This window comes from Monodelphis domestica, chromosome 2 (genome assembly GCF_027887165.1).
Source record: "Monodelphis domestica isolate mMonDom1 chromosome 2, mMonDom1.pri, whole genome shotgun sequence".
NCBI classification, from domain to species: domain Eukaryota; kingdom Metazoa; phylum Chordata; class Mammalia; order Didelphimorphia; family Didelphidae; genus Monodelphis; species Monodelphis domestica.
Genome location: NC_077228.1, coordinates 436,078,909 through 436,106,365, shown reverse-complemented (window position 1 = coordinate 436,106,365; position 27,457 = coordinate 436,078,909). Strand labels below are relative to the sequence as shown.

Sequence of the window (27,457 nt, the reverse complement as noted above, 5' to 3'; positions counted from 1 at the left end):
CTTTTATCACTTACTTTGAGGTTTACAAGCTATTGTGTATGGATCGATCATCTTATATGATCCTTTCAACAATCCCATGACGCCATTTGCTAATTATTGAACCTGCATTGGGACTGTAAACATTTTTTATGTCTAGAGAGACAACTAGAGTAATTTTCATGACATGGTTTCTACAAAGACAGCCAATGTGTTAGAATATTGACATTGGAGCCAGGAGAACTTGAGTTTGAGTCCAGCCCTTAAGTTCTTAGTACTCCAGACAATTCTTTAAACCTGAAATTTGCAGAGAAGATGTTAACCTACACTGGTCAAAAGAGTTTCCTTAACCTGGAATTTCCTATTCCAATGAAATCACAGATTGAATCCTTATCCCTACTTATCACTAAAGATATTTACTAAGAAAACTGAAAACTAGTTCGATTTTTCCAGTTTCCAGTTGTGAGCATTCTCATATTCTAGTTTGTTATTTGATGGCATAATTCCTTGGCTTCACTCTTAAGTATAATGATAGTAAATACTTACATGTAAGTTACTTTAACAAAAAGTAAATTTGAACCTTATGAGGAAAATACAAAAATTAAAATTAATTAAAAATAATTAAAAATAAAATCTAGAAAATTGCTCTTCCTGTTCCCTTCCAGAATAGTAAAACATCTTATAGAATTATGAGAAAAAGGGCTTTAAAAACCATAAGACCTTCTAGAAATGTGTTATTATAAATTCACATTTTAACTACTCTTTCACTGTTTCTATTTCTTGGACCAGATCAGCAATTTCATTAATACAGGGAACTCTACCCATGCTCTTCAACCTAATATCTTCTTTAGGAACTGAAGGAGATAGATGACTTCATCAGAATTCAATAGCTAGCATGGATCAGAAGTAAGACTTGAATCAGTTCTTCCTATCCTAACTCTGAGATGTTTTCTCTCCTTTAGACAGGCCATTTTCAAGGCTGTGGCCTCATTTACTTTAATTTGAGGATCAGTGATTTATTTCATAATTGCAAGTGGATTTCCTTAGATCACTCCTGAAGATCCCAAGACAAGTTAATATAGCAAAAATCTCCATTACTTGATGGTCAGCATTCTGGTGATAATCCTCTCTAGCATTAACGATTCTGGTACTTGGATAATAAACAGTCTGTTGCTAGGTTAATATTTCAAAACTGTCTAGCTTTTTAGAATGTGCAAAAATGGATTCTCTGATGGCAAAATTTTCAAGAAACCTCTGTGAGGCATCAAAAATGGACATAGTAACCAGTACATTTCAGAAAATGTCCTTTTTTTCCCAACTAATAGAGTCAAGTTGAAACTTCTAATGAAAACCTATAATCACTTAAGAGTGAATCCAGGAATTATGCCATTGAATAACAAACTATAAGAATGTTCACAATTGGAAATAGCATACAAAGGAAAGGAAAAAAGAATCATTTTTACTACGTCACATAATTACTAGGAATATCAAAGGCAATAAAAACTTTCTTATAATACAGTAAGAATGAATTTTCACATCATTTTATCTCCTATTTCTCCATCCACACAATGGGAACAATATAGAATTACTAAATAACATCTACTGCAATTACTACAAAGATTAACTAGCTGGTGTTTGCAAAGCACTTTTGAAATCCTTGTATGACAGCCTCCATGTAAGTACTGATTACTATTGCATTAATGGTCCTGACACCACATGTCAAATTATTCATGCTCCATGTGCTTCATGGAAAGAAAATGGAAACACTGTGTGTTAGCACAGCAGATGCTTTTGGATCAAATGGCTTGTAATTACTACTTGGATCACTAAACGGAAATAAGAGGCAACATGGCAATCTGGCTGTCACAAGTGGGCCTTCATCTCTATAGCTGCTGGTAAAAAGAAATTCTATTAGCAAGTGAAATGAAGAAAAGACACACATTGAGGAGAAAAGGAGTTGTTACACAGTTCTACTTTTTCTTTATCAAATGTAAGCTGTCATAGAAAAGAATATATCTACTTCCCACTTGGGGAGATGCCCAAACACCAGGATTGCCATGGTTTCAACTAAAATAAAATAGTATTTTTAATGTTTGAAAAATATTACTAAACTGTGGTTAAGACAGAGTTGTTTCATTCATATTTTCCTTTTTAAGAAACTGACAGGATTTTTTTTTTCTTTTTTCAGTTCAGACTCTAGTGACTAATATGGCAATACTTCATTCATTCATTGCCACAAAAATGTAGGACACTCCCTAGTCTTCTCAACCCAATGCTAGGCCCTACCCCATATCTAATTTTCCAGCAGAGAAAGCAGAGAACTATGGACAATCACAAGTTCTGCAATGATATAAACGAGAGTAGTAGTTAGCTACTTCATCACTTTTTTTTAATTTGGATTTTTATTTGTTATTTTTTTCCACAAGAAACTCCTTCCTCCAAAGAGTTACATTGTGCTTACTGTTTTCCACCAAGGAGCACTTAATACTAAAACAAAACAAAACAAAACCCTTTCATTTTTGGATTGCTAGATTTTGTTCCTGGTGACTTGGCCTTTCCCCACTTTTTTTCCTTTTAAAAATATTAAAAAAAAAAAGACTGAAAAACTATCGAACGAAAAAAAAAATTCTTAAGTGAAGGCTGTTTTCATTCCAACCTAAACAAATTTAAGAGTGATTCATCTCTGAGCTGTTACTAGGTATGTACATCGGTTAAGTTGGTATATATTTTTAAAATTATTTAAAATTACATCTCCCAACCACTGTTCCTGATTCTATCCTCTGAGGGGAAAAAAAAGTTACTCTCACTCTCTTCATGTAATTCTTCATATACCTGAAAATGGTTATTATGTCACCCTTAACCCCAGTCTTTTCTTTCTGTCCCACAAGGCTAAGCCGCATGCTTAGTTCCTTCAAGAGATCCTCAAATATCAGAGATAGCCTTTTACTCTTCTGGTTTCTTTTCATCTGAACATTCTCTACCTTATCAATGTCTTTCTTAAATAATAGTACCCAGAAAAGAACATAATATTTCAAAGGAGGTTTGGTGAGGCTGTTATATTACCAATATCTAAAAATGATTGCTTTTTAAAAAATATATATTTCTTATAAAAAACCCTTACCTTCTGTCTAAGAATCCATAAGTATTGGTTCCAAGGAAGAAGAGCAGTAAACAGGCAATTGGGTTTAAGTGACTTGCCCATGGTCACATAGCTAGGAAATATCTCAGGCCACATTTGAACCCAGGCCTGGCTCTCCATCCATTGCTCCTAAAAATTACTGTTTTAAGAACTACAGCAACACTTACACAAATATGAGATGACCTATCATAGCTATAATCACACAATTTCAGAGTTGAAAAGGAACCTCAATATTCATTTAGTTCAACCATAAATAAAAGGAATCCTGATTATAAGAGACAAATGGCTATCCTGCATCTGCCTGAAGTCTTTCAATGAAGAGGAGCCCATCATTGCCTAAAGCAGTTCATTCCACTTCTAGATAACTCTGTTAGGAAGTTTTCCTTCATTATCAAGATTAAATTGATCTCTTTACATCTCCCAACCACTGTTCCTGATTCTATCCTCTGAGGGGAAAAAAAAAGTTACTCTCACTCTCTTCATGTAATTCTTCATATACCTGAAAATGGTTATTATGTCACCCTTAACCCCAGTCTTTTCTTTCTGTCCCACAAGGCTAAGCATGCTTAGTTCCTTCAAGAGATCCTCAAATATCAGAGATAGCCTTTTACTCTTCTGGTTTCTTTTCATCTGAACATTCTCTAGCTTATCAATGTCTTTCTTAAATAATAGTACCCAGAAAAGAACATAATATTTCAAAGGAGGTTTGGTGAGGGCAAAGAAGGAAGGGCTATCAGTAATCTGTTTCTGTAACATCTTTCCTTTACTGATATAGCCAGAGATCACATTACCATTTTTGGCTTCCATATTATATTGAAAATTTATAATTGAGTTTGCACTTCACCAAAAACTTGAGATGTTTTTTAGAATAAGTGCTGTCAAGACATCTTATATTTATGGTGCCAATTTTCTGTACTCAAATATAAGATTTGATATTAATTCTTATTGAACCTAATCTTTTGAAACAGTCTATTTGCTCTAGTCCAAGGGGTCTTTATATTTTGAATGTCATAGACCCTCTCTAGTAGCCTGGGAAAGTCCATAGACCTCTTTCCAGAAGAATATTTTTAAAGGCATGAAATAAAATTCATAGGATTTCAATAGAAACTCCTTTTAATGAAACAGGGATCAAAATGCAATTTTTTTAAAATATACAAATTCATGGATCTTTGCTATCATAATTAACTTTTGGATCCTGGCCTTATCATTCACTGTTAGCTATTCATCTCAGCAATTTTGATGAAAATACTATTTATGTATTTAACCAATCATTGATAGAAATGTGAAATAGCACAGGATCAAGCACAGATTCCTGGAGTACTCCACTAAAAATCTCTTGTCACAATGATGTTGAGCCATTAACAAACTATTCTTTGAGTACCGCAATTCAATCACTTCTGAATTCTACTGATTTTATACATACTAATCTATTTCTTTCTATCTTCTTTCCAAGAATAGCATCAAAGACCTTTCCAAAAACTTTCCTAAAATCTAGGGAAACTATATCCACAGCATTCCTGTCACCAACTAGTAATCTTATCATACTTTTTCATGGAATAGATAGAATAAATAGAAGTATAACAAACATTCTGCATCAACTGTTTCTAGGGGAAAAGTTAACAAAAAGTAATATTTGCCATTCAACCTTCACTAAAATCTTGTTCTTGTGCCTTGATAAAGTCTAGAGGTAACCTTTAGACCTGGTTTTGTCTTTATGTCCCTAGTACTTAGAATGTTCCCTGGCACATAGCAGGCACTTAATTAATGCCTGTGGATTGATTGCCTGGCTGCTCAAACTCTAAAATATGCCAGTGGAGCACAATCTAGGGCAGGTTCTACTATTCAGCCAGGGGATGGACCAAGCATCTGTTGTCAGCTTTAGTAATGTTTAAAGAAGCTTTTTGTAAGGGTTGCCACGTGGTAGTTACATATATTGGCAGGGCAAATTTCAATGATCATCTGGCAAAGGTATAGGGGTTGGATGGAGGGCAGGATATAGAGGGAAAGAATACTAAATGGGCTGGTAGAGAAAGTATCTACACCAATAAAACTATGTATTCGTTAGGTACTAAAATATTTATTATTCACATAGCAAAAAAGATATTGTTTTAACTTAGTTTTTCACGAAGAGATGCCCAGAAAGTCAATTTCTAGTCTTGGTTCCAGCTCTATTTGGACACAAGTAGCTGAAGATTGCATTCACAGCAAATGTGATGTACAGTCTAAAGTAATCCTGGGAACTAGAGAGCTTTCAGTAGTGGAGTGACATAATTGAAATTATCTTGGACAAATGGCACATGCAGTAGGCAGTTCAATACATAGTCTGAAAAAAGAAGAGTCATAAGGTCTCTAATCTTCATTATGACCACTAAGGGGTCTATAGCCCAGCATATTTTATAATCTGAAAGCAATTTAAATAATTTCATGAGCCACAAGAGGTGTTATAAAACACATCATTAAAGACATTTATCAGAAACGTGGAGAGAAAGGTCACATACAAAAACAAGAGATAGACAGAAAGCCCAAGATTTGAACAATTTATATGAAGATTTTACCATATATGGTACATTCAGCAATGCAGGTTTATGAATGGACAAGGAAAAAAATTGTATAAGACATGGATGGTTTAAAATATATTTTCCTCACAGTATACACCTTTCCATACAAGTATACAACACAAAAATCCACACATGTATCTATCTAGATATCCCATCAAGTCAACAAGCACAACATAGGTTATACAGAATAGCATACAGAAAGCTGGAACTGAAAACAGGAAGGCTTAGGTTCTCCTATCTCAAAGACTTACCAGCGGTATGACCCTGTGCAACTCATTTAACCTCTTTCAGCCTCAGATTTCTCATCTATAAAATAAGGATAATAGAACCTACATCATAGTTTTTTGTGAGGATCAAATTAAATTCTATACGCATTTATTAAGTTACTATTATGTGTGAGGCACTATGTTAGGAATTAGAGATACAAAATCTCTAAGCTCAAAGTACCTTTTGGTTATTAGAAGAAAATGGCATATACACAAGAAAAGTAAATGTAAAACATACACAACGTAAAAACACAGTAATCTAGGGAGAGTGTAGAGAATCAGGAAGGATCTCATGGAGAAGAATGTGGATCCTGAACTGAACTTGAACAAAGGGAACTAAGTAATTATTATATACTAAACTGAATTAATCATTTTCCCTCCCTAAAATCTGCCCATCTTAAGCTTTTCTCTTTTTTAATAGTACCACTTGACCACAGAGTCTCAAAATCTGTAATTTTATCTCTTCTTGCTCCCCATCTTACTTGTCTAATCAGTTTACAAGTCAATTTTACTTAATACTTCTCTGACCCCTGTCTTTTTTTCCTTTATATTCCTGATACCATAGTTTAAGGCAGAAAGAATCCTAGAAAATCTACCTCTGGATAATATTCAATGAAGAAAAGTAGACTAAGGAAACAAAAAAACAACAGTGAAAAAAACACTGACTAGATTTGTTGAGAAGCATCAATCTCTGATTTTCTTCTATTTTAGACAGATCAGAGATAAAATGTACACTACCAAGAACATGAATATCCACAGTCACCCAATTTCCTGATCCATTCTTTTCTCTTACATTCTTCTTTTTTTTTGTTCACCCAATCCCAGAAGTATGGATGAGAAATTTTGAATGCATAGGATTCCTTAAATTATTCTGACGTGCAAAATATAAAATTATTTTTTCAACAGCAAATCACAGAATAAGAGCAGTTCTTCAAGGAGCACTCAGAATCATAATCAGAGCAGTCACTCTTTTTCAAGGAAGCTGGGAAAACTAATCTAATATCTCTTCCACTGGCTTACCTGTTAACCTAAATATTTCCATCATTCCTGAAAGCCTTTTTGACATTCTTAATATTTTCAATATTTCTATTTCAATAGCCTCCTACAAAGACATGCTTTTATTTGCTTAATCATTTTTCAATTAACAAGCATTTTTCTTTCTCACTACCACTTCTAACATGTCCTGTGCTTTTTAAAGCTGTTATCAGCTATTAGCATTTTAATTTATAATAATAATAATTTTCTTTGATAATAATTTTATTATTGATAATGATATGATAATATTTTGATAATAAATGTATAATATGTGTGAAAATTATTTTATGTTTGATAATATAATAGTGATAATGAATTTATGTTATTATATATTATGTTTATAAATTATATATAATAAAAATTTTTATGGCATTTACTATGTTTCATTTACTAAGTGCTTTACAATATTATATCATTTGACCCTCACAACAATTCTGTGAGGTAGGTGTTAAAATTATTCCCATGAGAAAACAGAGATTAAGTGGCTTGACCATCATCTCACAGCTAGGAAGTTTTTGAGGCTGGATTTGAACTCAGGTTTTTCTGCCTTCAAGCCCAGTTGCTTTATCCACTTTACTGTCCAATTTCCTGGAGTTTATTTTCAATTCTGACATGTAGCTAAAAGACAGAAAAAGTGATGAAGAGGTAGGTAGGTGGTGAAGAGGGAAGAAGCGCATAGCACAAGGCATGCCTTAAAAGAATAAGCTGAGGCATGGAAGAGAAGCTAGGAAAGATCTTCCCAAAAAAACTCTTATAACCTGTATACCCCTAAGGATACAGTGCCAATGAAAATGATTTTCAGGTTCCTCATCCATTGTGGAGGTGAATCAGTGTCTTTAAAGATCTATTACGAATATTTTTTCTCTCTTGATGCTTCCCACATCATTCTCTCCTATTTTAGCAGAAATGAAAATATGAGCTATTTACCAGGCAGGAGCTTTCTCTTCTCTATTCTACTCTTAAAACCCAGTTGACATCCACTTCCTTTTCTCTCTGCCTTTACTCTAGTATCTGATGAAGAAATATCCTTTTCTTCTGATCAAGGCCAACTCATTGACATGAACGCTTAATCCAGTCCTGTCCTATCTTCTCCAAAAATTTAACACTCCCACTTCCAATCCCACTATACACATAAAATTATCTCCCACACACTTCTAACCTTCTATTTCCAGGCTATTGTCTGTGAACATGTTTAAAAATCCTCACTGGATTTTACCATCTTCTCAAGCTAACATCCACTCATTTTGTCTTCCTTTCAGTCAAAAAAACAAACAAACAAACAAAAAAAACCAAAGAACACAGAAAAAGCTTAGCTACTCTTACTGCTTCCCTTCCTCTGCTCTCTCTTCTAAACTCTACAATCTCACTTCTAACCTCACTCAATTGAAGCTTCTCTTTCCAAAATTAACAGTTTCATTACCAAACCAGATGGTCTTAGTCTTCAACCTCTTTGCAACATTTCATACTACTGACCACCCTCTCCTCCAGACACTCTTTTCTCTCTGTTTTTGAGACACTACTCCTATCTGAAATGGTGGTTTTCCTACCTGTGCTCAATATTATTCATGGAATTATCATCTATGTTGTACCTCAACTATGGAAGAAGCTCCTTTGGGATTAGGAATCATCTCTTTCCAAATGACTCACAGATGTCTATATCTAACTTTAGTCTCTCCAATGCTCTAGTTGCTGTCTAAGCATCTCAAATTCCATGAGTCCAAACCAGAACTCATTCTCTTTCTCCCAAACCCATTTTTATGTTAAACTTGTGGTTTACTATTGAGGGCATTACCATTCTTTTAGTCATTCAGCCTCCCAACTTTGAAACCATCCCTGGATCCTTATTATATCATATCTAATTAATTGTCAAGTCTTGTCAGTTCTACCTTTACAATATTCTTCCACACATTCCCTTCTCTCTACTCACCCAGTCGCCATACTCCAGTGGTTCCCTATTATTTCTAGGATCCAACAATAACTCTTCTGTTTGACATTTAAAAACTTCACAATCTAACTCCCACCTCTTATTTCTCTCCTTCATACATTTTACATTAAAGCTAAACTGACCTCATTACTATTTTTCATCCAGGACATTCAATATCCAGCCTCTATGCCCTGTCACATAGGCTATCTTCTATGTCTAGAATGTCCTCCTTTACTCAACTCCATCTTTTAGAATCTCTAGTTGCCTTCAAATCTCATTTCAAGCACCACCTTCTTCAAGAGGTCTTTCCTGAGCTCCATTTCAACCTTTAGCTACTAGTGCCTCCTGCTAAATTAACCTGATATTTATTTTTTATTTAACTAAATAGGTAAGTTCCCTGAGTAAAGACAGGTTTTTTTTCTTTTTTATTCCCAGTGTATAAAATGACAGCCAGCATATCGTAGAAACTTAATGAATATTTCTTAACTGTACATTTGTAGATTCCAGCTCTATATCCATTAGAGGAAAGGCTTAGTGTTTATTTTCTGGCATGCTCAATAAGGAGATACTGGTAAAGAAAGTAAAGAGTTTGGATCATGAGTTTTTTAAAGTGTATTTTGTGTTGTTCATGCCAATATTTTTGGAATGGAATAATGTGGCATTTAATAGTTTCTATCAAAATAATACCTGAAAGAGTTAAACCATTTTCAGAGGTACCTAACTTCTTCAAAGTCTGATTTATGTATGTAAAAGGAACTGCCATCCCCTCTCAATTTAATAGAGCCATGCAGCCGTTTCTAATCAACATTCTTTCTAGACATTCAAGATTTTCAATTTCATTGGTCACCAGACTCACATCCAAAGCCTTCTCAATTGGTAAGAACTGCCAAAGTTTGAAATACACTGGAAAAATCATCTTCAATAACCTTGGGCCATCTCCATACCAGGAGGCGGCAGCACAGAAAGAATTCTTTGGTTCAGTAACTAAACAATATTTTTACCACAAATTCAAAAGAATTATATAAAATGACTGGCATCTATAGCCAAGTTTACCTCACTGGAATTATTGGAGCTCTGAGGCAGCTGAGTTCCGGGAAATCCATGATTGCCACTTGAATCAAAAATCTAAATGAGAAAAATAAATTCAAAAAAAGAAAATGGGAGGACAGAAGAAACAAGGATAAATAAAAGGGTTAGGAAACTACTAATTATTTTCAGTACAAGTAAAACTGAAGGTCATCAGCTCTATATAAACATTCATCTCACAAACTTGTAATATTTACTATTTAAAATAATTAAAGGTTAAGTTTTAAAAATCAGTATCATTAACATTTGTTTAATCCCTACCATACATTTGCATATTTTACTTTTCTATAGCATAAACTGGTCATATTATTTTGAAAATTGTTGTTTTTCCTAATAACAAGCAATGCAGTTTCTGAAGATGCTATTTCTAGTTGACCCTTTAGTTGGGGCACTGTGATCAGACTTACATCTATTTTAAAATACAATTCATTAATTTGGTAGAGATACATTTTCAAGAACCTAAGTAGGGCAGTTAGGTGGCTCAGTGAATAGACAGGAAATTGTAGGCTCAAATTTGACCTCAGATACTTTCTTGCTGTGTGATCCTGGACAAATTACTTAACCCCATTTGCCTAGCCCATACTACTCTTCTGCCTTGGAACAGAAACTTAGCATTCCAAGATAGAGGGTAAGGATTTTTAAAAATATTTAAGCATACTTGGGTATTCATTCTATTCATTGACAAGTACATTGAAGCCAGTAGACAAGCTCAATATATACTTAAGATATAAATCTCAACAAAAATACTTTTCCCTTATTCACATATGTTAAACTGAAAATATATCGTGGGTTTTTCATCAGTTAAGATCAAAGTCCAGATAATATCTAACAGTCAGGTAGGTCAATGAACATTTATTACCTGTCTACTTTGTATTAAACACTGGGAATACAAAAAGAGAGGAAATCCTTGCCTTTAACAGGGGAGACAACAAGCAAAAATGTATACAAATGAGCTCTATTCAGAATAAAGTGGAAATAATTTAAAGAAGGTTGGAAAAAGCTTCCTGTAGAAGATGGGATTTTAGTGGGTACTGGTAGGAGCCCAGGGAAGCCAGTAGGTGCAAATGGGGTGAGAGCACACTCTGGAAGGGTGTGGTAGGAGAGTTGACAAAGGGCTTTGAATGCCAAACAGAGGATACTGCATTTGTTACTGGAAATGAAAGAATCACTTTAAAGAAAAAACAATTGTTGATAGAGATAAATAATTACATTATCATAATATTTACATATAATGCATCTTTAATGTTATGATAAAGGAATAAGTTTAGCTAACACTTTGAGGTTCCATAATAAAGGAATAAGGTTTACCTTAAATTAGCAAAAATGTATTTTTCATAATAGACATATACACAGAATCTTAATTAATTATATTTTAAAATTATTCTTCCCCATATCATGTATGTGTATGTGTATATTTGTTACATAAATGTACATATATTATATACTATATATAAAATATGCATTATATATAGTTATGGTCCTGTTCATAAAAGTTAGGTGCTTTTTAAAACATGAGGGTATGTTTTACAGCCCATATGTGGAGATTTCATTTTTAAAAAGCAATTTACTGTATATTCTCTCCTAAAAGTATTAGGACCCTTTATTTCTTAGTATTCAAGTTATTCATGAATATTAATGTTGACATCCATTTACCTAGAAAAAGTTTCAGGGAAATAATTAATTAAAAAGTAGTTAGATGAAGCTCAATGGAATTTTTCCTTCTGTAAACCATAAACATACTATAACAGTAATGGTCACAAAATTAATCACTACTTTTTGTTAATACATAAAATAAAAACATCTACTGATATTGCTATAAGCAATAGTTTCCAATTCAATTATACTATTAGAATACCACATATGATCATATTTCTATCTTATATGGCATTTTAAATGCAGAAAGAGGGTAGCCTGAAGACTATCATATGAATATGAATCAACATCATGAAATTTCTGATATGTGATATGATCATACTATTTTTTTAAAATGGAATAATTCTTTCACTGATATTTCCTTTACTAATACATATTGGTAACTAAAATAATTGAGAATTATCTGGGGCTCCTCGAGGTGAAATGATGTACTTAAAGTAACAAAGCCAGTGTATGGCAGAGAAGAACTGGTCATCTTCACTTTACTCTGAAATTAGTTCTCTGTTTATTGGTTCAGATTATCTCTTGGCATTATGTCAATTACAGTAGTCAACATCAATAGACATGGTTAAGCACTGAGAACATTCTGAAAGCAATTGATTGTATAGGATTTTATTTTTTGCCCAAGTACTGAGATTGTTGTTTGTTTGTTTTTTTAAAAGAGCTCTTTTGCCTCAGCACAGCACAAGTTATATCCCAAGGTAAATAGGAGTGTTAGCATGGTTTAAAATTTGTTCCTAATTCCTTTGAAAAAGAAAGCTGATAAGAGAAGAACAAAAGGAAGGACAATGAAAACTAAGGGAATTTTTCTTCTAATCTTACATGTATACTCATGTATGTTTTGGTTGCAGCCAAATATCAAAAGCAATTTAAAAAGAACCAAGCAACTTTCTTGATGTGTTTTCATTAGGGGGGAATATTCACAAATATACTTGATACTCATATGTTACAGTACAATTTCATTCTTAATTTATTCTGAAAATTATGAATAAGTTATTAAGTGCCAACAGTTTTATGTAATTCTAAAAAATATACAGCCCTCACTGAGTAACAAAAAATTAATTATGTTTATTTTGCTGTTACTATTTAGATGTTAGGACATTTACCTGAGTTATGGATGGCCTTTTGTCTTTCCCTTTTCTTGCCAAAGTATCCAGTCCTTTCAGTGATGAAAACAATCCCTTCTTACTTTGACCTTGCTGAGTCAATGATAATGTTCGTTTCCTCAGAGCTGATTCATCTCTGGAACATATCTAATTTAAAACATTTAAAAATATATTACTCTGGATTAATTTATGTGACAAAGAAATAACTGTCTATCCAGCCAGTGTACTTTCTTTTTGTCATGGATATTGATTTTCTGATCAATAAGTCAGACAACTTCATTTCGCATTTTGACTATATATGAGAAGAAACAAGCCAGTTAAGACATTAGAAAGACTGTAGCAAGCACCAAGATTAAGAAAACAACTCAACAATTACTAAATTGAATTTATGCAAAGTAGTATCTATGTAAATGCAAGTGAGCTCAGAAAACCCAGAGGGGCTTTCAGCAAACCCAGGAAAAACAATCTTCACTTACTCATAAAATTATTTATACAATTGTTGCCAATTCCCAGGGATTGCATCTTCCTGCTACTAGGAAATGGGAAGAGACTACAATAGGGAAGGAAACAAAACATCTCAGTATGACTGAGTATGATTCCACTATTAGAAAACTCCTAACAACAAATAAATTAAGAACCTCTATCTTCAAATATCTGTAGGAGATTTCAGAGAAACATGGGAAAACTATGAACTAATGCAGAGTGAAGTAAGCAGAACCAGAATTTATAACACAGCATTCTACAAATAATTTTGAATGACTTAAAACTCTGATCAAAGGAATGACAATTATGATTCCAGAGGACCAATCATGAAGAATTAGAGGTGATGGACTCAAGATGCAAAATAAGACATACATGGGAAATGCTAAGTATATTTGTTACAAGATTGTTTTCTTTTTAAAAAAATTTTTTCCAATGGAGGGGAAAGTGAAATGGGAAAAGGATAAATGCTTTATACTGAAGGAAAAATAAAATATTACTTAATTAATAAAGGTTCATAGGATCTTCTTACAGAATAGAGATATTTATTCTAATTAGTTCCCAAGAAGAAAACTAGGGCCAAAGGATGAAAGCTATAAGGAGGATAATGCTCACTATAAGCAAGAATTGTTTTTTTATCAATTAAAGCATCCCCAAAATAGACTAAACTGCTTTGGTAGGTAGTGAGTTCCTTGACATTTGAGGTAAAGAGGATTTACACCACTTCAATTTAATAAGCAGTTATTAAATATTTTCTCTACACCAAGCAATGTGCAATGGGAATACAAATTCAATACGAAATGGGCAAAATTGGAACAATATCGACTCTCAAGGAGCTTACCTTCTATTGGAATGAAACAAAATATAAACTAGAAAAATAAATACTAAATGTATACAAAGTAATACCCATCAAGAAAGGCTTCCTATGAGAGGGGCTATTTGAACTAAACTTTACAGGATTATAGTATCATAGGTATTGAGATGTAAGTAACATTTTCAAAGCCATCTGTTCCACTTCTTCCACTAACTCCATGCTACACAGGTAGTAGGTTGCAGAAATGGATCTTTAAGCAGAGGTTGAATGGTCATTTATCAGTAATCTATCATGTATTAGTGGGACTAAACAACCTTAGTATTTCCTTTTGCTTTTAGACTACTTTCTGGGACTTACCAAAGCATGGAAGGAAGAAACTGATAAGATGCCCAATCTGCCCAGTGCCAGTTTAGAAGGACGACTTGTGGCAGCAAGGAGACTCTTGGGATTTGGTAACTCTCCACCTTGTAGACTAGCCAAATAGCAGCGCATCCTGAAGAGATCCATGTGAAATTTTTCTAGATTCTGCTCCCACTGCTGGATCTATTTAAGCAACAACAACAACAAAAGGACAATTAAAACAAAAAAGTCTTCATGGGTCAGATTGAAAATTTGATCTCTTTCATGAACTGAGGAAAAATTAGTTTCAGCTGGAAGTGCATGGTTTAAATTAGCTTTCCCTGCTTGTCCTACCCTTAACCCCTCCTGCTGAAATGCATTTGGTCATACTGTTCTGCAACTTATCAAAGACAGCTGAAAATAAAACAAAGCTGGTGGTCTTAAATACAGTGACCTGTCTAAAGGCACCACCTTTGGAGATTTTCACCATTCCAAAATAATCCTAACTTTTAGAAAGATCTTATAATTTACATTTTTTAAGTCATTGCTTGATGTTATTTCATTTCCTTTCACACTGCAATTCTTTGATTCTAAACTGTACTTACTTAACTGCAAAGAAGCAGATGCACAACTAAATGAAAGCAAGATTTCCAACTTTACAATCCTTTTAATTCTGGGAAAATGATTCAAATCAACAAAAAGCAAATGGGTTTCAGGAATAAGGATAATTAGGGGCTTTACTCCTATTATTAGTACATTCTCTGCATAAGCGCCATCTGTACATCTGAATAAAATTATGAGCATATACCGTTCTCTGCCTATCAGTATCATGCACGCTTTTGCAAGCCTGATGTCATGGGTGACCAAAGAAAAACATCCAAACTTTCTATGTGTCTTTGTTTTCTTGTAGCCATCTCAAGCTGTCTTCTAATGCAAGTATTAGCCTCAGTTATAGATAAAGTAGCTTCTGAAGAATGAAGACAAAAATAAATTGCTAAAATGCAAATTTAGTAGCAGGGTAGGAAGCTAAAACTCAAATTCTGTTAGGGACAACCACCAGACACATGGGCCAGAAGTCTTCAGTCAATGTCTTTCATTTGATTCACTGATGCAGGAAGACTGCCACTTAATTGTGAATAATTACATTTCAAAGAAGTTGCTATGTACTTTTTGGGGAGCTGCCAAATTCTGTACTCTATGATGTGCTGTTTAGCTACTTGTTTGGTACAATATACTGAGTATTACATTCCAAGTTAGCCTTTCCACAAAGGAATTATCTTGCAGGATAAGCCAACGAAAAGGAAACAGAAAGGGGAGTCACTGGAATTGTTAAATAATGTGGTCCTGTAGGGGTGGAGGTGGAGCAGTTTGTTTATAGCCCCTGAAGGCAAACTTGCTTACTTTACAAATTTCATTTAGGCAGTAAACACATATCTAATATTTTTTAAAGTCTGATGATGACATTGTTCATACCATTTTGATTTTTTTGTTTTGAGAAAGCTTCATTGAGATTTAATAATGAGATGAGATAAATAGCAAGACATATTTACAAATGAAAGACAATATAATATTTTGTCCTTCCTCCATACTTTAAATTTTATCTCTTTCAATTCATTTTCCCCAATATATTAATGTAAAATTAATTCTAGGGCAAATGCTAACCCATAATATTTTTGCAGACAGAATACATTTTAAAAAACTATTCTTAGAAGGGTCAATACTTACTTCTTTGATTTACATGCTCTTTTCACACTTAAAATTGTACATTCAAATTTTAAAATAATGCCTATTTAAAATAAATTGCTGTCTCATGGCAAATTATTCAGGGGTTCAAAAAGGGACATAAAGAGGACCAGAGCATGGGAAGCAATTTTGCTCCTCAGTGGAGCTCATGGAACTAGGAACTCCATCTCAAATTATACTGAAAGTGCTAATATGATGGCACTACATTCAATAGTAACATTATCTGGCAGTGAATCTAGCAAGGAATTCCTGGGGATTGTCCCTATAGCATAATTTAAAACAGGAAAAAGCCTGGAATCAATTGTCCTGAATCAATACCAGATGTTTTTTTTTCCTAATAATTAATCCATTTTTAAAGACTAAAATTGGAAAATCTTGGTAATAGGTAAAAGTGAAATCACAACTTTTGTGTAGCTTAAGCCCCAAAATACTGAAAATATTTATTCTAATAACATGTTTTAAATTCTTTTATTCTGTAAAACAAAGTGATCAGTAAGTGAAAAATCAATAAAGACTGAACATATCCAAAGTAAAGGAGAGGCAAAATATTAGTCTGCTATTAAAAATCCTAAACAAATGAAAGGAAAAGTGACAAACATGTTCCTCCCAGACAAAATTTCTTAGGAAAATATTGTTTACCAATTGGTCATTTTACCACAGTATTGGGTCATTTGTCCATTACCACATCTATCCTATTCAATCACTAGCTTTTCCTCTTGGCAGAAGGGAAGGCCTATCCAACGTTTTCCAAACACCAAAACCAACACAGAAAGACAGCCTTACTTGAGTATAACTGAAAGTTCAGACAATGTGTTTGGGCTTCATCTAGAACTGTGAAAAAAATAGTTCCAAGTCTCTCATACATGCGTACCTTTCACCAAGAAAATCTAACATACAAAAACCTTAGCTAATAAAAAAGATAAAGAATTGGTTTTTTAATTCATGTGAGGAATTACTAGTTTTTCTTTTAAGTAGGGAAAAAAGCTACAGCCAGTCCTGCTACTCCTAAACTAGGTATAATAATAAAATAAAAATAAAATAAAATAATTGCAGCCTGCAGGAGGATAGCAAACAGAGAGGAGGAGGAAGAAACTCAGAAAGGGAGTTCCTAAAGCTACCCAAAGTAACAATAAACACAAGCTGAGGTCACTTTGTACCTGTTCATCTGTATTTCCTCTATTTCTTTTACTCTGGAGTACATAAACTGAATAAATGAATAAAAACTTTTACTTCTCACTGGCATTATTGACATAAATATCTAGTGCATATAGTTTCTGCAGTGTAAACTTAGTGATGATTTTGTTAATGATTCTGAGGTACTTTAAAAATTGTTTTAAATTATTTTAAAATGTATTAAATTATTATTTATTGGCAGGATGAATACTAAAGCTGAAGCTTAAATTCTTTGGCCACATAGTAAAAAGAAAGGTCTCATAGGAAAAGATCATGATTCTGGAAAAGGTTGAAAGCAAAAGAGATGACGGAAGATGAGATGGGTAGATAATGTCATAAAAACAATGAACATGAGCTTGGACAGACTTTCAGACAGAATGGAGTTGGTAAAAAAGCCTGGTGTGCTGTGGTCCATGGAGTCACAAAGAGTGGGACACAACTAAACAACAATAAAGTTTCTTCTGAGTTACTTTGATTCTCATAGCAATCTTCATTAATCGTGTAAAAAATGCCTCACATGCATTTGTGTTGACCATGCCAAAAGATTCAAAAACAAAAATCGAAACAATCTCTTCTCTCAACGGTCTTAAATTCTACCAAGGAAGACCACATGTACATATATAAGTATATGCAGAATAAATACAAAATAAATTCAAAGTGATTAAATATAATATATGTAGTTAGTGAAGGAAAACATTAACACTCGGCATAATGAAGAAGAGTAGCATACAGAAAAAGACATTTGACCTGTATCTGGAAGAAGGTGAGAGATTACACATGAACTTGAGGTACAGAGGAAGTGTGGTTCAGGCCTGGGGAACAGTCAGAGCAAAAGTACAAAAATAGGAATGTTATAAGGGAGGAAATAGAATAGATTCAGCCAACTATAGAAGAGGAATAAAGTATAATATATAGGAAAGAAAGAAGGATGATCTAAAATAAAATAGATAAATAGATTTTTTTTTAAAAAATCAAGGGGCAGCTGGGTGGTTCAGTGGAGTGAGAGCCAGACCTAGAGAAGGGAGGTCCTGGGTTCAAATCTGACCTCCGACACTTCCTAGCTGTGTGACCCTGGGCAAGTCACTTAACCCCCATTGCCTAGCCCTTACTGCTCTTTTGCCTTGGAACCAATACATAGTATTGGTTTCAAGACAGAAGGTAAAGGCTTTAAAAAACAAAACAAAACAAAACAACTAGAAAGCATAAGAATCAATGGAGCTTTTCTTAAAAGGATAAGTACTATCTATCTATTAAGATAAACTTAAAGTCTTCCCAGTAGGATCAGGAGTGAAGCAAGGATATCCACCACTATTACTCAATATTGGACTAGAAAATGCTAGCTATAGCAATATGACAAGAAAAAGAAATTGAAGGAATAACTATACAGTGAAAAAGCAAACTATCATTCTTTGCAGATGATATAATGTACTTGGAGAACCATAGAGAATTAACTAAAAAAACTAGTTGAAATAATTAGCAACTTCAGCAAAGTTTCAGGATATAAAATAAACTTACCTAAGTCACCAGCATTTTTATACAATACCAACAAAACACAGCAGCAAGAAAAAGAGAAATTCCATTTGAAATAAATGCAAATCATATAAAGTACTAGGGAGTCTATCTACCAATACAAACTCCAGAATTATATGAATAAAATTACAAAACACTTTTCAAACAAATAAGGACAGATCTAAACAATTGGAAAAATATCCATTGTTTATTTGTAGTCTAAGCTAATATTATAAAAATGGCAATCCTACCTAAGTTAACTTTTTTATTCAGTGACACACCAAACTAGCAAAGAATCATTTTTATAAAAAAAATTATTTAAAAAAATTTTATAAAAAAATATTATTAATCTGGAAAAAACAAAAGGTTAGGTATATCCAAGGAATCAATTTTTTAAATGTTATGGAAGGTGGCTTAGCAGTTTCAGATTTCAAATATATTACAGAATGGTAATCTTAAAAACAGTTGAGTACTGTCTAAGAATTAGTGTGGTGGATCAATGGAATAAATTAGGTACCTAATAGGCAATAGTAATGACCAGAGTAATCTAGTATTTGATAAACTGAAAGATCTAAGTTTCAGGTATGCCAAGTTGGCAGAAACTCGGTATAAACCAACATCACATTCTGTATACCAAGATACGATCAAAATGGATAAATGATTTAGACAAAAAGGATATAATTAAGTAAATAAGAGGACCATTGAAAAACTCATCTGTTAGATCTATGATAAGGGAAGAGTTTATGACCAGAAAAAAGACAGAAGGGAGCACGGGAAATAAAATGGATCATTTGAATTATATGAAATTAAGAAGTTTTTGCACAAATAAAATCAATGCAGCCAAAATAAGAAGGAAAATAGGAAACTGGGGGAAATTTTACAGCAAGTTTCTCTGATAAAGGCCTCATTTCTCAAATATATAGGGTACTAAGAAAAATTTATAATAATAAGAGCCATTCCCCAGTTGAAAACTTCCCCAATCAAAGGATATGAACAAGCAGTTTTTAGAAGAAGAAATCAAAGTTATCAATAGTCACATTAAAAAATGCTCTAAGTCACTTAGAGAGTTTAGAGTCACTTAGTAAGTAAGTAAGTCACTTAGAGGATAGAGAAATTCAAATTAAAATAACTCTGAAAGTATTAGCTCACACCTATCAGATTCCTAACACAATAAAAAAGAAAAATAACAAATACTGTAAGGGATGTGGAAAAACTGGAACACTATTATACTGTTGGAGTTGTGAATTAATCCAAATATTCTGGAGAACAATTTGGAAAAACAGCCAAAGGTCTATAAAATTGTGCATATCCTTTGACCCTGAAATGCTGCTACTAAGTCTGTATCTGAAAGAGACCAAAGAAAGGCGAAAGAGACCAATTTTTAGAAAAATATTTATAGCAGTTCTTTTTGTGGTGGCAAAGAAGTGGATACCCATCAATTGGAAAATTGCTGAAAAAGTTGTAGTATATGATTGTGATGGAATACTATCATGCTATAAAAATTATGAGAAGATGGCTTCAGAAAAACCTAGGAAGACTTATATGACTCATGCAAAGTGAAATGAGCAGACCCAGGAAAACATTGTGCAAAAATGGAGATTTGAAACCCAGACTTCAATTCCCAGAAGTCCTTGGTAGTTCCCAGAATTCCCTGAAATCTCACCAGAGGTCCTCACCTGGTCCTAGAGCAAAAGGGGTATTTAAACTGACTGTACCGCCTATTCTCTCTCCCTGCTTCCACTTCTAAGCACACGCCTCTCTCAAGATGTAGAGTAAGTGAAATTGAATGGACTTTCAGCCCTCCTACGCATATGCTTTCTTATTTTGTATTTTCTTTATTTCTTAATTCTAATAATCTTCAATAAACCTCATAAAATATAACACTTTTAGCAGAAAAAGTAATTTTAACTATTACAATTGTCCATAGTAACAGTAATATCATAAGGATAATAAGCTACTTTGATTAAGCCAATGATCCAAGATAATTCCAAAGGAACCATGATGGAAAATGTTCTCTTCCTCTAGAGAGAACTGATGAATTCTAAATGTAGATTGAAGCACACTTTTACTTTCATTTTATTGTTTTGTGTTTTCTTTTGCAACATGGCTAATGTGGAAATATATTTTGCATTACTTTACATATGTAGCGTAGCTTCTAACACATTGCTTTACCTTCTCAAGGACAGAGAGGGGCAGGAATGAGTGAAAGAGTCAATTTGGAACTCAAAATTTTAAGAACTAATTGTTATTTTTTTACATGTAATTGGAAAATATTTAACAAAATTAAAAAAAAATTCAAGAGACAATAAAAGGTGGAAGATGTTGAGGGGCAAGTTGATAACTAAGACCATTTAATGAGAATAATGATTTGAGGATACTGTCAAGGTGACAAATTTGAAAAGCGGGAGATGCTATGTTCAAAAGAAATAGAGAAATTCAACTAGTAATATTTTACCCTGTGTGTATATATGTGTGTATTCTACCAAATGTGTGTTTGTATACATATACACACACAAATAACATTGGGTTATGGAGTGCTAGAATCATCAGTTAAAAGGTGTTATTAGCAGTCATCTAGTCGAAACCTCTAATTTGACAAATTAAGAAAAAGAAGCCAAGAAAGGTGAAATGATTTAACCAAAGGCCCTGAGCCAATAAATTAAAGTAACAGGATTCAAACTCAGATCTAATGTCTCTGTCTCTTTCTTAGGGTTCATGGAATACTAAGATAATAAAAGATAATATTTATTTTTTATGTTTGATATTTCAAAATTCTATCAGTTGATTTGAGTAGCTAGAAAACCTAGAGCAAATGTTACAAAGTCCATTCATTTGTTGGCTGATGCCACATACAAGATGCTCTGAAGTTTAAGTGACATTGTTTTAAATTGAACTGTTTCTGAAAAAGGATGCCCTCACTTTCAGAGAGGCAAAAATACTACCACGGAAGACCTTCATTAAGGGCTCCAGATCTTTCTGTACACAATTATAGTCTTTCTGTATCCATTTCCAGTGTGTAGATGAGCTATACCTATTTTCAAAAGTAAAATAAAACAAAACAGAAAGCAATTTCTTCCATTAAGGGAAGAAAGCTGTAGAAAGCGATTTAGATGGTTGCCAATATTTCATAAAAGTTCTTATTGATTTATTTATTCAAGTATTTATCATAAAATGAAAAGAAAGTACTAGCTGGGCTTAATTATGCAACCATTCCCCTTTTTGGGCTTCAAAAGGAACTCTCCACATGAAATGACTGCAGGATCTGGATTTCATTGGATATGCACAAATTAAAGTTGCATCATTTTGTGACACAAGATACCAGCAAAATGCTAGAAATAGAACATGTGAAAAAAAAATTTTAAGAAAGCATGTTCCTCACATAACAAAATGAAGTAAGTACTTATTAGTATTTTGGAAGGAGAGAGTCACTTCCAACATTCTCCACTCACAGCTTCAAAGAAATCTCATTTCAGAGCCTTTATCATACAAAATGCAATATTTTCCAATAAGTGCAGCCATTTTTAACCTATAAGTTACTATTACTGAGGGTCTTGAGAAAAGGCATGATATAAATTATAAAGTAAATAGGAAAGTGGAGATTTAGAAATGTGAGTGTATAATGTATCACAGTAACTTTCTGTACTTTGTTAAAAGTTTTCAAAGTAGATGAGAGGGAACTGCACATTTAGGGAATATTTGGGGGTAAATGTGTCCTTATTGATCTTGATTTGTAAAGGCCTTTGCTTTTATAGTTTCACATAAAACTCCCCTTAAAAGAAAATTCCCATAAAAAGTAATTTTAAGCATGTGCCTGTTTTTGTCCTTAATGTGTTGAACTCATAGTGCCTGCAAATAAAAAGCAAATACAACCTTACAACCATCTGGACAATGATTTAAATATAACGGGCAAAGACAACATTATCCATGTTACCCACAAAAAAAAAAACTTTTGGATAAAACATTTTAAAATCACAGCAGAAAAACTGCAGAAATAGTGCCCAGATATTTTCAAATGGCATTAATTTAAGTTTTTTTTACTAAACATGTAAAAAATAGTGCAGAAGAAGGGAGGCAGAAACAGGAAATGGTAGAGATATACCTAGATCTTTTAAAATAAAGTAGGATTGCCAATGAGTAAAAAAAAAAAGAGTATGAGATTACTCCCTCTGTCTCCTAAATGATTGTTCAGGACAGAGGCAATTGGGTTCCTCTGTAAATTGTTAGGTATAAAAGCATCTCACTCCAGTTAGGGAAACTGAGCCACAAAAATAGCATCAAAAATTTTAAATTATTAAGAAAGTCAAAAAAAGAGTTTGATTAAAAGTTATGAGCAGAAAAAAAATGAATGCTGGTCAATAATACTTTGACAAACTGAGGGCAAAACAAGTAGCTAGAAATGCAGGGTCTTCTCCAGACTTCAAATCTGACTGTAAAAGAATCATAGATTTGATTAGCGATTAGAGCTAGAGGGGACTTCAGAAGTTATCTTGAATTATTCCTTCATTAACGGAGAAGAAATTGAAACCTGACTTGCTCAATGTATACTAAATTAGTAGAATAGTTAGGATTTGAACTCAGATCCTTTGACTCTAAGTCAACACTAATTCCACTATGGAAAGCTATGTTCCAAGTAACTTAGCAAACCAACTTTAAGGAACTAAAAGCTAAAGCTTGGAGAAATGAAGTCTTAGAACATGAAAACATTCTTCAAATATCTGAAGACCAGTCATGGGAAAGAAGCATCAAATTTGTTCTGCTTGACTCCAATGCACAGAAGTTTAGAGAGGCAGATGATTAGTTTGATACCAGGAGGAATTTCCTCACAATTAGAGGTGGTGGTCCCAAAATGAAATAGTTATGAGTTCCTGAGTAATTAACAGTGTTTAAGGAGATACCTACCACCTGCTCTCTTTGATAGAGAAGTGTAGATGTTCATGCTTCAAGTAGACACTTGGCTAGATGGGCTCTAAGATCCCTTTTAACTCAGAGTTTATGAGCAACCTGAAGACCTGGCAGAGCTTATTTCCTACTGTAAATTAATTATTTTAAAAGACCATTTTCAAGAATTTAATTATCCACTACCAGGAGCTTACTAGAGTGGAAACCTTACGAGGCACTGCTTTTCCTTTTTATCATCCTTTGTATCTGTTCTCCCAAGTTGCCTGTTCATGTACCTGTATACTATACTGATATATGCCATAAACCAGACAGATACAGAGATATATCTACAAAAAGAAAGAAATTCACCAAGATAATGATACTGCCTCAGGAGGTGAATCCTTTCCAGATATAAGCTGGCCTGGCTTCCTTTCGTTACTTACATGGAAGAGATAAACAAATATGAATTACATCACTTTTTCTCAGGGTGTTAGTGATGGAGTCCTGGCTAACCTTCAGAAGAGACGATTGTCTTCCACCACCTCCCTTACATTTCCCTAGTAGTATCAAGTGTCCACTTTACTCCCTGTAAAATCCCCCTCTACTTTGCCCCCATAAAACAAATGTCATATTCTTCACTAGGGATTCTCTGATTTAGCATAATATTTCATATAATCATAGTTTTAAAAGTTCTTCAACACAATAGTAACTCTTGCGCCCTTTATTAGGGATGTCTCTCAAGGCTCTTTCCCAAGCCCTCATCTCTCTTCTGCTTCCTCATTGATCTTTCCTGCTCCTGGGAGTTCAATTATCACTGCTCTACAGATGAATCCTAAATCAGTCTATCCAATCCTCATCTCTTTCCCACTGAGCTACTTCCTGTACCTGTAACTATAAGAGACAGAATAAGAAAGAACAGATTATAAGAACTGAGCAGTGACAGCAACATGGGTACAGCTCCACTGGGATGGATGCTCTGTCAGCATCTTTAAATCAACATGTCAAAACTGTAATTCATCATCTTCCACTCAAAATCTGCTCCTCTTCTCAATTTGTCTATTTGTCTTGACAGAATTAGTACCTTTTTCAATTATACCATGATCAAAGTTTTACTCATGTTTGAGTCTTCTCTCTCCTTTAACATTTCCCCATCCCACCTACTACTCTTCCAATCAATGAACAAGTCTTATCGATTCTACTGCTGCAAGATCTCAGGAATCTATTCCCTTCTCTCTACACATATGGCCACTACTCTTTCAGGGTTTTATCACCTTGTATTAGGACTATTGTAATGAATCTCCAAATTGTTATCTCTGGCTTCAGTCTCTCCCTTCTCTAGTTTTTCTCTGACATAGCTGGGAAAACAAACTGTTGAATATAAAGACAGATGTGGCCATATCCTTCCCCTGCTCAAAAATTTTCACTGGCTCCCTGTCATTCTTTTTGTGGACACTTAAGTTTCTTCACAATCTGGCTGATTCTAAACTTACAGTTTTATGGCACATTATTTATCTTACTGCATACTAATTTCAACCTAAAACTATCAGTCACCCCAAAGTCAATATCTATTATATTCATGATAACCTCCTTTTATGGAACTCCAAAATTTGCCTTTAAGGAAGTCCCAAACTGATCCTTGTCTTAGACTGAATGATAAACCTTTGTTTTTAATGATCTCAGTCTAGACAGAAATGGTAGATATAATCACATCTTAACTACTCTTTTGTCTTAAAAGTTTCTCCCATAGTATCTAGGCCTCTCCCAAGTAGTCTAGCCAGGTGCTAGACCATGTAAGCCAATCAATTGGACTTCCTGTCCCTTATTCCTAAAAATGTATAGAAAAGCCCAACTTTTTCAATTCATTGGAAAATCCCCTTGGGAGGCAGGGTTCGCAGAGTCCCAAGAAGTCTCCAAGCATTGTCTCCCTTGTCCTGAGTAAAAACTTGTTCTTTCTAAGTACTATGATGGTTCTGTGTTTTTTCAAGGAGACACATATGCAAAATGACCAGAATGAATTTCTTCTTCATCTATGCCTGCTGAAATCCTTTTCTTACTCAGAGATCAGTTCAGGTGCCACATCATTCCTTAAACCTATACCTGAAAGTTTTCTCTTTCATCTCAACTCTCTTACAACAATTTGATCTCTCTCTTTTGCCTCTATTACATTCTATCTTTTGTTACAGTTATTTTCTTACATATCAGCTATTTGGCACAGAGGATGAGCACTGGCCCTCTAAAATGGGAATAATAGCACCTATCTCCCAGGGTTGGTGTGAATATAAAATAAGATTTATAAAGTGCTTTGCTAGTCTCAAAGCATTATGTAAAAGCTAGCTTTTTAAATGATGATGCTGATATCTTCTTTTATTGAATGACAATGATCTTTCTTGAGGACAAGGACTGAATCATTTCTCATCTATTATAACAGCTCTTAGGATTATACCTAGCAATAGGCATTTACTTTTAGAATTGAAATAAAAACATTTCAATACAAAGTTCTAAATCTTACAAATTCTAGTCATCACTCTCAACATTTTATAGAATCAAAGGATTTTATAGTTGAATAGGGGTTTAGCAACCATTTAGGCCAATCCATAAGGAAAAGATTCCCTAATACTATATATCCTCCAAAGAATCATCCATTACTTCCTGAGGCTGCTCATTACATAGGTCTTCTTGGACATCAAATCTAAATTTGCATATTTTCAATTCCCATCCTTTGCTCCTGGGTCTAGCCTCTGGAAGCAGTCAGAACAAGGTTAGTCCTTCTTCTACATTACAACCCTTCAAATAATTGAGGACAGCTATCTTTTGACCTCTGAATTGTCTTTTCTCCAAGTAAAACATTTCTAATTTCTTCAACTAATCTCACATGGCTGTGTACTAAATTCCTCTTACCATTCCTGTTGACTCTTATGGATGTTCTCCAGTTTATCAAGATATTTATTTTACAAATAATAATTATATTTTTTTACCCTAAAAAAGAACATTTTCATACATAAGAAACACAAAAAGAGTATTCTATAGAAAACCATGAATCTCCATTTCATATTTGTCTGTTTGTTTGTTTTTAAGAGTATAAAACTATCCTGTTTGCCTCTGCTTCCTTTAGAACTTTTGTTTGTATGGATTTTTTTCTATGCAGTGACCAAATATTTTTACAATTGTGAAGGAAATCCTTTTAGACAAAATTGTAGGAACTCTTATTCAAGGACACAAGGTAGTTGTAACAATAGTAGATAAAGCCATCTGCTTTATAGTGTTCTTATATAATTTGTTATATTTTTTGCTCCTCTAGGAGAATTTCTACTATTAGGCTACCAGGTAGATGGTAATTGGTCCATCAAGATGTTCTAGGCAATTGTGATTCCTATTCTTCCCCAGACATTTTGATTAGAGTTCTTGTCTTTTTTTCGTGTCTTTTAATGGACTTTACAGTATTTTTGTTCATATATAAATTGTCCTACTGTTTTTGCTATTTCCCTCTCGGCAATCGTTCATTCTACCCAGGATTTTCTGAAACTCTCTCTTTTGTCATTTCTTACTGGGCAAATATATTCCATTAATTTGCATAACACAGCTTGTTCAACCATTTCCCAATACCCTAGAGATAATCTAAGGCACCTCCTTAAGAATTTATTTGTTTTATTTTTTAATCTCTTCTTCAAGATCAAGAAATTTGTTTTGCTGTGACTCTTCCCTGTCAGGTTATTATTTGTCTCTTAACCAAACCTACCATTATTCTGGCTTCCTCCCCTAATATTTGTTATATTTCTAC

The 27,457-nt window shown here is 33.6% G+C and overlaps 1 protein-coding gene across 6 annotated transcripts in view; it reads right to left on the bottom strand.

Moving 5' to 3' along the window:
• Positions 1 to 27,457, bottom strand: part of TIAM2 (TIAM Rac1 associated GEF 2) — a 317,964-nt gene that overhangs the window by 119,606 nt on the left and 170,901 nt on the right. For all 6 annotated transcript variants that reach the window (XM_007484791.3, XM_007484792.2, XM_007484794.3 and 3 more), the window contains 3 exons: positions 14,395 to 14,580; positions 12,744 to 12,890; positions 9,952 to 10,023 (listed from right to left, as the gene is read on the bottom strand). In XM_007484791.3, coding sequence (XP_007484853.1) covers positions 9,952 to 10,023; positions 12,744 to 12,890; positions 14,395 to 14,580 — 405 coding nt within the window. The remainder of the gene's footprint in view (positions 1 to 9,951; positions 10,024 to 12,743; positions 12,891 to 14,394; positions 14,581 to 27,457) is intronic.